Below are 10643 nucleotides of genomic sequence, written 5' to 3' on the forward strand. Positions count from 1 at the left end.
AGCGCCACCTGCTGACAGTAGGTAGTTTGGCTTATAACTCATCCACACAATGTCCGATCAGGCTGAAACTTCACATGTTTGATAAGTTTCCACTACTGAAGACATCTACATGCCAATCTTGAGTCACAGTCATAGCGCCACCTGCTGACGGGAGCAAGTATGGCATAAATCTGTGATTTTCTCAGATTTTTTTATGTATCGGCTTAAATTATTATTGTTCGCGGTTCTCTGTCGTCCTACGGCCACCGGGCGGCGGTGAGCCCGTGTGCGAGGTCCCTATCATCGCTGCTTGCAGCTTTAATTAAATTTAAATCCTTAATATTTAAATATTAATATTTGTGACATTTTAAGCACTATTTTAGCTGAATTAGATTGTTGGATGGTCATCATAACCAAAACAAAGTCAATTTAAAAATTAATGGACAACAACGATAGCCAAAATAGTCTTCAAATTTGTTTTGATATCAAATATATTTATATATAACTAAAAATTTTATAATTTTTGGCTCAATAAGGTCCAAGATTTAGAATAAAAGTTAATTGTAAAATATTTTTAAACACATTTAAAACAATACAGTAGCGAAAGATGACTTCACTTACGTCAGTGTTTTCTTGCACAGCTGTATGTTGGACTCATGAAAAATAATTATGTGCACTGGCAAAAACTGATTAATGCAGAAGCGACAGCCAACAGAGGATTCCACTTGGTCCTAAAACCTTTTTTAATCGGTTATTTTTTCTATTTTTACTACTTTATGATGGCATAGCAGTCCAAATAGGACAAATGAGCTCATGTATGGGACAAATTCTGGACTTTGGTCAGTGTGGTCTTTCAAACACCCCCATTCCCCTCCACCTCCCTGGCTACAGGCCTGTGTTGTACATGGTCCCTGTATAAATAAATAAAAAAAATCCTCAACAAATGTTTGCTGTTTGTCAACTTCTATACTATAAGTGGAAACCACACAATTGAGTATTTTTGAGGGACAACTTAATTATTTTATGTTCAATCCACTTAACAAAAAATATAACTAAGTTACCTAAACCAGGAGTTGACAAACTTTTCAGCCCATGACCCCAAAATAACAATACCAGTGACTCACAACCCCCAAATTCCTCGAAGATGGTTATAAATATACAAATGTTGTGACTATATTAACACATGCATATTGACAACATAAAAAAAGTGCAACAGTCTAACAGCCATATCACTTTTATAGTAAGTTATTCATTTAATATTAACCTCAGCTACAAAGACTGGTGGACGCAATGTCCTGTATTCTTTTTTAATGTATTTGATTGCCATAAAGGTGTCAAAGTCTAACCTGCTGCTATAAATTCAATCTGCTGCAGCTGATGCTATTGCAGTGTTGTTAATCTAATGTAAACACACCAACCCTATAATAAATGTTGTTTTTTACTATTAATAACTATTATTTTTAATCTTCTGTGGGTAGAGGTTAAAATCTGGTAATTCTAAGTTTAATGAAATTTATTTGACTTTTGGAAATCACCAAGCAACCCCCATCATTGTCCTGAGACCCCTACTTTGGGAACCACTGATCTAATCTCCATGTTGTCCCAACACAAATTGATTGAAATGAAAATCAGCGAAAATAACATGAAAAGTGAGACATTTCACATTACTCTTGTAAAATTAAAAAGTTCCACAATGTTTTTTTCCCCCTAGATGATGACTCCTATTAAAAAGCCTATGATGTACAATCAATACTCAAACAAAACCACTCAAGTCATGTCTGTCTAAATCCTTTATTTTTATTTTGAGTGCCCCTAAAATGAAGGGGTAAAAGAAGCATTGTGAACGATTTGCACGCAGTTACATTCCATTTAAAAATCAAGTAGAGATGGTGCTGAAGTATTTACAGGAAAAAAAGAAAAAAAAATATCTACTTGACGATTGCACTGGCAATTTTTCAAACATTTGTGGAACTCTGCTGGAATAAAAAACACTTTGACTGCATTACACATGACAGGGCAACAGTTTTGATCTTAAACACTTCAGAACATCATTCTCATTGAAACAGCAATATTTCAAGAAAGAGAGAGAGAAAAAAAAAAACCTTTAAATTGATATCACTGAGGGAAAAAATAACATGAAAAAGCCATTTTCAACATCTTAAAATCCAGCAATGACAAAAGCCAATACCAATACATAATGCTGCGGTATTGCACAATGCAGCTGCTGAGGATTTGAGCACCTGTTTTTAGTGATTCATGACAGTAAAAATCAAATGAGAACGGACCGATAACATCTAAAAACTGTTCAGCGATGTCGTTTCTGATAGCTCCTTTTTCCACACGCTTGATTTACCCAATTGTATGGCACCAGTACCTTCAACTAACATTTCAACTCAACGTCCTTACAACACTAACATAGTTCACCTACAAAAGAAAACAAACAAAACAAAAATTTAAACAAGCAATATTTCTATTAAATCTCACTCATGCGCGCACACACCCACACAACTGCTACAGAAAATTATGAAAAAACATGGGGGGAGGAAAAAAAAAAATGTGCCTTTCACTTCCAATCATTCCATCCAACTTCCTTCCTTCAAAATGCCATATACAATGTAGTAGATGGAACAGGAATGGGTGAAAGTATGAGATAACAGAAGGTTTGAAATGTCATTGGTTTTTGTACAAATTTTCCATGTTTGTGCTCCTCGGACTTCATCTAAAAACGGGCCTTTCACCTCCTCCATCTTACTCTGTGGCAGCGGCTGGAGCCTCTGAGCTTTCTGCGGCTGCTGGTTCCTGAGGAGCCGCCTCTTGCTTCTCCTCAGCCGGCTTTTCCTCGGCTACCTCGCTGGCTGGTTTCTCCTCATTGCTTTCAGCTTTTGGTTCCTCAGCTTTGGGTTCCTCAGCTGGAGTCTCCGTCTTGGCCTCGTCGCTGGAAGCTTCAGGCTTGGCCTCCTCAGGTTCAGCATCTTTCTTCTGCTCTCCATTCTCAGCGGTGGCCGCTGCTGCTTCTCCACCTTCAGCTTCTTTTTTGGCACTCTTCTTGAAGGAGAAACCGCTCAGCTTGAATGGTTTCTTAAAGGAGAAACGCTTTTTAGTTTTGGCAGGCTCGCTGCTTGCAGAAGCAGCGCTTTCTTCTGTCTTGGTGGAGTCTTCACCGTTTGCAACAGCAGAACTCTCTGCTTCACCCTCCGGAGCGGCCTTCTCCACGTCTCCTTCCTCTGCCTTTCCCTCCTCTGCTTTTACCTCCCCATCGGCAGCATGCTTTCCATTGGCTTGGACATCTTCTGCTGCCGCTTCAGCATTCGGAGAGGCATTCCCGTTGGTTTTAGCATGGCCATTTTCCTGAGGAAACATGAAATGAATAGGTTTTAGCATTGTGTATCATTTTAAACTTTTTTGCATACATTGTGCACTCAAATAAGTGAAAAGCTGTATTAAAGTAGGCTATAGGATCGCCACGTGGGTGAAGTCTCATGCACTTTGTCTGGCTGATGCTGTTGCCATCTAAGTGAAAGCGTTGCAAGATGGACGAGTGGATCCTCCAGCGTTGGAGGATCAATCCGAGGAGACCATCGTGTTGAGCACACAAGCAGTCTTACAAGGCCCCTACACTCACTACAGCCATTTCTCGTGTTAAATTTACGGATTGTGTCTCGTGGCTTATTTGTACATCCATTTTATCAACTAGATGCGATAAAGGCGTGGTGATTTTACCGAAATGGCCATCCACGACGGAAAAGCTTAATAAAGCTACGAATATTATACATTTTCCAAAAGAAATCCTCGTTTATTCGCCAAATTTCGTTGTAATCGCAATTTTTTCATTTATGATTTTAAAATTAACTTGACGTTAAGCGCTCGTCTTGCTTTGGGTGGTCTGTTACAATAAACGTGGAAATGAGAAAAACACATTTTACACCAACTCGAAGCCATTCACGCGCACTATTCATTTTTTAATCTACAACAGCATCAATATTTCCTAAAATTGCATATATTTCGTGGAAACCGGAGAGTCCCTTTGTTGATCGGCTCATTGTTCATTTGAACCGACTTGGTTTTTGGTAACCGCACACCCCCTCAAAACATCACACGCCTGTAGAAAGATGATAATTAAAGTTATTACCTGCCCGTTTGATTTATTCGCAGCCTCCGCGGGTTTTTCGGCAGCAGTCTCGTCTTTTGCTCCGTTTTTGGAGATTTGTGCTCCCATGCTTTCACACGCAACAAAGAATCGCAGATCAAATGAATGAACAAAGAGCGCGAGCTTCTCCCTCACAGACGCGTCGCGTGCGCGCTCTCAAGAGCGTCTGTTTTCAAATAAAACCGCGGAAAAGAGAAAGCGAGAGGCGAAGCTGTGATCAACTGATCCCGGGGAAGTAATAATTACAGCACTCTCTTAAATAAAATATATTATTTTGGGATGCGAGATGGAGATAATGAAATTGTTCTCTTTTGATAATGAGATGCGAGATACAACGCCCAAATACTCTTGACGTCACATAAAGGCGGCGTGAGCCAATCAGAGGCATGCGTGAAGCAGGGGGGAGGGACTACAATCGCGCACTGGAGGGGGAGGAAGGGCTCGCAACCAGCAACTGGTGATTCAGTACCAATAAACACAGTCCCAAATTGCATTGCCATAATTTTTATTATTATGCCTACATATATTTTTTTGGTTGGGGGCTTCATGTTGTAACTTAACTAAGTTAATTTACAAAAAACTGTCTTTTTGATTCATTTTTACTTCCCAAAAGCAAAAACACCATAGGTCTAAATGTCTGAGAAGTATTCATAAAGCCACTTGATTTATGTAGACAGACACCACATAAGCCAACACACAGATTTGTAAGTATTTCATTCCTGATGCTCCAACAAGCGTTGGATTACAATTTTCCAACATAAACATCCAGTCACACATTGCATGCATGATGAATTCATTCTGAGGAATCCTGGTGACCTAGATTCAGTCACAGTTTATTGTCAGCCCAGACGGAGCTGTTTTCAATGCACTGAAATAGTCTAAAGTGCGCTTTCACATCACCATACTAACTCACGTCGCCATGGCAACTGCTCAACATCACAGCAGACTGCTCATAAACAATAATAATATTGTAAATGTGCAATGGTCAAATATTTGTTTACATCAGAACAAGTTAATGATCCTGCTGAATAATAGAGGAAGAAGAAGATTTAGACTGCAAACTAAGATTAAACTGGGCATTTGTCCTTAAAAAACATAGATGATTTGTTTTATATATGATTTTGATCACCTGTCTGTTACAATTTGACGGTAATTGTAGCTTGTTATTAATTACAAATAACATCAAAGCCTATATATTGTAGTCAGAGGCTAGATTAGTTATTTTAGGTCATGTTTTTATTGGATCACTTTTATATTTTTCAATTTGATGTATTATTTTTTATTTTAATTGGTGCCCAAATCATGGCGACATGGTGGCTCAGTGGTTAGCACTAGTCCAAAGACATGCACTATAGGTGAATTGAATAAGCTAAATTGGCCGTTGTGTATGTGTGGGTGTGAATGTAAGAGTGTATGGTTTTTTTCCAGTGCTGGGTTGCAGCTGGAAGGGCATCCACTGTGTAAAACATATGCTGGATAACTTGGGAGTTCATTCCGCTGTGGTGACCCCTGATGAATAAAGGGACTAAGCTGACAGAAAATTAATGAATGATTGGTGCCCAAAATCAGAAGTATGGTACACAAATTAATTAATATAATCTACACATGACCATTCTATACTATGAATAATCTAATCTGAACAATATGACATACAAGAGCAACTGTAAGAATAATTTATAAATATGCAATCCATATAAAGCATCAGCAATCTAATTATGGTCATTTTAAAATGTTATGTAAACACTAGAATTTAGAAATCTGATTATAAAATCGCCAACCGCCAACTTATCCAGCATATATTTTACACAGCGGATGCCCTTCCAGCTGCAACCCAGTACTGGGAGTTATCCATACACACTCATTCACACACATACACCACGGCCAATTTAGTTTATTCAATTCACCTATAGCGCATGTCTTTGGACTGTAGGGGAAACCGGAGCACCCGAAGGAAACCCACACGAATACAGGGAGAACATGCAAACTCCACATAGAAATGCCAACTGACCCAGGCGGGACTCGAACCAGCGACCTTCTTGCTGTGAGGCGACAGTGCTGTCCACTGTGCCACCGTGTCGCCCAAAAGCATTTTCAAAGATAAAAATTTTAAAAAATCCAGCACTCTCTACATATTAAAGTGACTCAACAAAATATTTACGAGTATAAACTGTATTGAAATATTTCAGAATCTCAGTACTGCTGGCCAACGCTCCAGTAACAGATGTTGATGTAGGCTGGGAGTCCTCTGGCAGAGTTTCATTTTCTAAGATTAAAACTAATAATATTGAAAATGCTTGAAAGTCAGCCCAAACCATGATCTGTTTTTGCTGATTACTTGTTTTGAATACATCCGTAACACAGCATGTCATATGCATTTATTGCCATGTTCAGAACATGGTGCCAGAGTAAAATACTGTGATTTTTCCCTGACATTTAAAAATAGTGGCGCAGTGAGTAGCACAATCCCCTCACAGGTTGCTGGTTCGAGCTTCGGCTGGGTCAGTTGGCATTTCTGTGTGGAGTTTGCATATTCTCCCTGTGTTTGCGTGGGTTTCCTCCGGGTGCTCCGGTTTCCCCCACAGTCCAAAGACATGTGGTGTAGGTGAATTAGGTAAGCTAAATGGTGAATGAGAGTGTATGGATGTTTCCCAGTGATAGGTTGCAGCTGGATGGGCATCCACTGCGTAACATATGCTGGAAAAGTTGGCGGTTCATTCCACTGTGACAACCCCTGATTAATAAAGGGACTAAGCCAAAAGAAAATGAATGAATGAATAAAAATGTTTACTGGTGGCAAGGTGGCTCAGTGGTTAGCACTGTCGCCTCATAACGTCACAGTAAGAAGGTTGATGGTTCGAGTCCCTGCTGAGCCAGCAGTTGTCACTTCTGTGTGGAGTTTGCATGTTTTCCCCATGGTCGTGTGGGTTTCCTCCAGGTGCTCCTGTTTGTACAAAGACATGCACTATTAAGTGAATTGAATAAAATAATTGACCGTAGTGTATGAGTGTGTGAATGAGTGTGTATGGGTGTTTCCCAGTGCTGGGTTGCGGCTGGTAGAGCATCCGCTGCATGAAAAACATATGCCAGAATAGTTGGTGGTTCATTCCACTGTGGCGACCTCTAAAATAGTGACTAAGCCGAAGGAAAATTAATGAATAAAATGTTTACCAATAGTAATATGTGCACCAATAGTGGGGAAGAAGGAACAAATTCATTCATTAATTTTCTTTTCGGCTTAGTCCCTTTATTAATCACGGGTCGCCACAGAGGAATGAACCGCTATTTGAAATGTTGCAATTAGTTAATCACAAGAAGCTGCAATATAAAATATACATGTATATATGTAAACAAAAATAACAAATAACATCTACAAAATCAGTCTGCTATGTTTCAGAAAATTAAGTATGCTAGACTTTCTGCGATGGTGGCGTGAGGCATCGCAGACATGGTATCGGTTGTTGTGAAATATGACACATTACACGAGAAGAAACGATTGAATCTTGTCACGACTTCCATTTGTCGTTTACGACACCCCTCGACACCCTACGTCAAAGAAATTGTGCCTAAATCATGTGATCTGTCCAGGACTTTATAACTAGACAATTGGGTGAGCACACTTTCGTTCTACCCAATCAGAATTGCGCAACTGAACTATGCCCACAATAAAAAAAAAGAAAGTGCTGACAAGTGGGATTATGGCATCTGCTGCTTCAGAAGCATTAATAGATCAATTAATTTAAAAGAAAAACAGCCTCTGTAATATGGGAATATTTTGGTTTCAAAGTTGAAAGTTAAGAGCTGAAGCTTGAAATAAATTAAAATCAGCCCGAAGCTTGAATTAAATTGTAAATCAAATCGCAATCACAATATCTGTCAAAAAAATTGTGATTAGATATTTTCCCCAAATCGCACAGCCCTACCTATAGCGCGTGTCTTTGGACTGTGGAAGAAACCAGAGCACCCGGAGGAAACCCACCCAAATCCAAACACGGGGAGAACATGCAAACTCCACACAGAAATACCAATTGACCCAGCTGGTGCTCAAACCAGCGACCTTCTTGCTGTGAGGCGACAGCGCTACCCACTGTGCCACCATGTCACCTTTCTATACTGCACTGTAAAAAAAATGTTATTTCATAAAAATTTTACAGTTTTATTTCACGTTATTCTGAAATACAGTTAAACCCTGCAAGATTTTTTTACAGTGTGTGCAATAAAACTGTATAATGAGCCTGCAGAACTCCTCACTGAGTGATTCAATCTTCAATACCTACAATTGGACTGGCACAGATCTTTAGCAAAATCAGCAGGCACAGTCGAAGCAAAATTATTAGCCCTTCTGTAAACTTTTAAATAAAAAAATGGATTTCCTAATGGTTTTATAACTTATTTCTAATAACTGATTTCTTTTGTCTTTGCCATGATGACAGTATATCATATTTCAGTTATTTTGTAAGATACTAGTATTCAGTTGAAAGTGCAATAACACATCACTAGTTAGGTTAAGCAAGTCACTGGACAAGAGTTGTGTGTTCTGTAGCCAATCTAAAAATTTTTTTAAGGGGGTTAATAATAAAAAAAAATACATTAAACCTTAAAAATATTTTTACTCAAACCAAACTAAAATAAATGACCTATTTCTTATTGACAAAAAGTTCTTGTTCTGTTCAACATCACTTGGGAAATATTTGAAAAAAAAGTACATTTCACAGGAGGTCTAATAATTTTGACTGTATGTCTGTGAATGCTGCATAGTTCAATATTGCAAAAAAACTATGCTTTCTAGAGTACAAGTAATAATATACATCGTATTGTTTGGCAGTTTGTTTTGCTTTTCCTTTTTTTCAGGGTGCTAAACCTGTATGACTTTCTGTTGTCTGTAAAGCACAAGAGAATTTGAGGAGAGTTTTAGGCTGTCGTTCTGTCAAACATCTCCTTTTGAGTTGCACAGAAAAAAGAATGTCACCCAGGTTTCAGACAACATGAAACTGAGCAAAATGTTCACAGAATTTAAATTGGGTGAACAATCCCTTTTAAGTACTTTGAATATTTCCAACATTATCGCCAGAGGAAAAAATAAGATACAGTTGAATGAACACATGCTGTCATAATATTTATCTGGGTATATTATCATAATGGAACGCAATTTTAAAATACCTGTTCGCATCTTTTAAGCAAGACAACACATGAAATTTAAAAAAAGTAAAATGTCAAATCAAGGAAGCCTGTTCAGGATAATACTACACAGAAGAGACAGAGAGTTCTCAGTTGTGTTTGAGTAAAATGGCATTTTTGTTTTATTCTTTTATATAACTACTGATGACATTTTCTTTAAATGTAATCATGTTGCCATTTAGAGCATTTTGTCACACTATTTAACAAAAGTGCATGTTTAAATGTTTATTTATCGTTTTTGACAGCACAATACCAATGTTTCAACCTCAGAAGAGTTAAAAAAAAAACTTTTTTTTGGTGGAATAAACCTGATTTTCAATCTCAACAAATGAAAATAAGTGTTATTCCGATCAAATGCTACTTTGTGAAAACAATAATACTGTAAATTACAATATTTTTATATGTACACTACCTGACAAAATTCTTGTTGCCTATCCAAGTTTTAGGAACAATAAATAATAACTTGACTTTTAGTTGATCATTTGGTATCAGAAGTGGCTTTTATGAAAGGCAAAGGCCTCTAGATCACACTTATTTTACCAAAATAAAATATGATCATGGCTTGATTTTTAATTATTTAATGAGGACCGTAAGGTCTGACTTTGCTTAGACAAAAGTCTCGTCACTTAACAGAAATAATGTACAGTATAAAATAAAAAGTCGTGGTGCAGTGGAAAAAGAATTCATATTTTGTATGACTCCTATGAGCTTGGAGAACTGCATTTATACATCTATGCAATGACTCAAATAAATTATTAATAAAGTTATCTGAAATGGCAAAGAAAGCATGTTTGCAGAACTCCAGAGTTTATCAAGATGCTTTGCATTCATCTTCAATGCCTTCTCCTTCATCTTACCCCAGACATGCTCAATAATGTTCATGTCTGGTGACTGGGCTGACCAATCCTGGCGCTCCTTGACCTTCTTTACTTTCAGGAACTTTGATGTGGAGGCTGAAGTATGAGGAGCACTATCCTGGTGAAGAATTTGCCCGCTCCTGTGTTTTGTAATGTAATGGGTAGCACAAATGTCATGATACCTCAGGCTGTTGATGTTGCCATTCACTCTGCTGATCTTTTACATACTGAATGTAACCCCAAACCATGATTTTTCCTCCACCGAACTTGACTGATTTCTATGAGAATCTTGGGTCCATGCGAGTTCCAGTAGGTCTTCTGCATTATTTGTGATGATTGAAAAATCTACCTTCTGCCACTTTTCCAAATGATCAAGTAGAAGTCAAGTTATTATTTGTTGCTCTTACAAGTGGGATCAATGACAAGACTTTTGTGAGCTAGTGCACAATATAAAATACTGACATTTTACCTAATAAATTCAGAGA

General features: G+C 38.0%; 1 protein-coding gene across 1 annotated transcript; it reads right to left on the reverse strand.

Moving 5' to 3' along the window:
* Positions 1–1751: 1751 nt before the first annotated feature.
* marcksb (myristoylated alanine-rich protein kinase C substrate b) lies at positions 1752–4460 on the reverse strand. The gene is made up of 2 exons (XM_056477517.1): positions 4109–4460; positions 1752–3327 (listed from the first exon to the last, which is right to left on the reverse strand). Exons 1-2 carry the CDS (start codon positions 4193–4195, stop codon positions 2728–2730), a joined length of 687 nt encoding a protein of 228 aa, XP_056333492.1. The 5' UTR covers positions 4196–4460; the 3' UTR covers positions 1752–2727.
* Positions 4461–10643: the final 6183 nt, after the last annotated feature.

This window comes from Danio aesculapii, chromosome 17, assembly GCF_903798145.1.
Source record: "Danio aesculapii chromosome 17, fDanAes4.1, whole genome shotgun sequence".
Classification (NCBI taxonomy): Eukaryota; Metazoa; Chordata; class Actinopteri; order Cypriniformes; family Danionidae; genus Danio; species Danio aesculapii.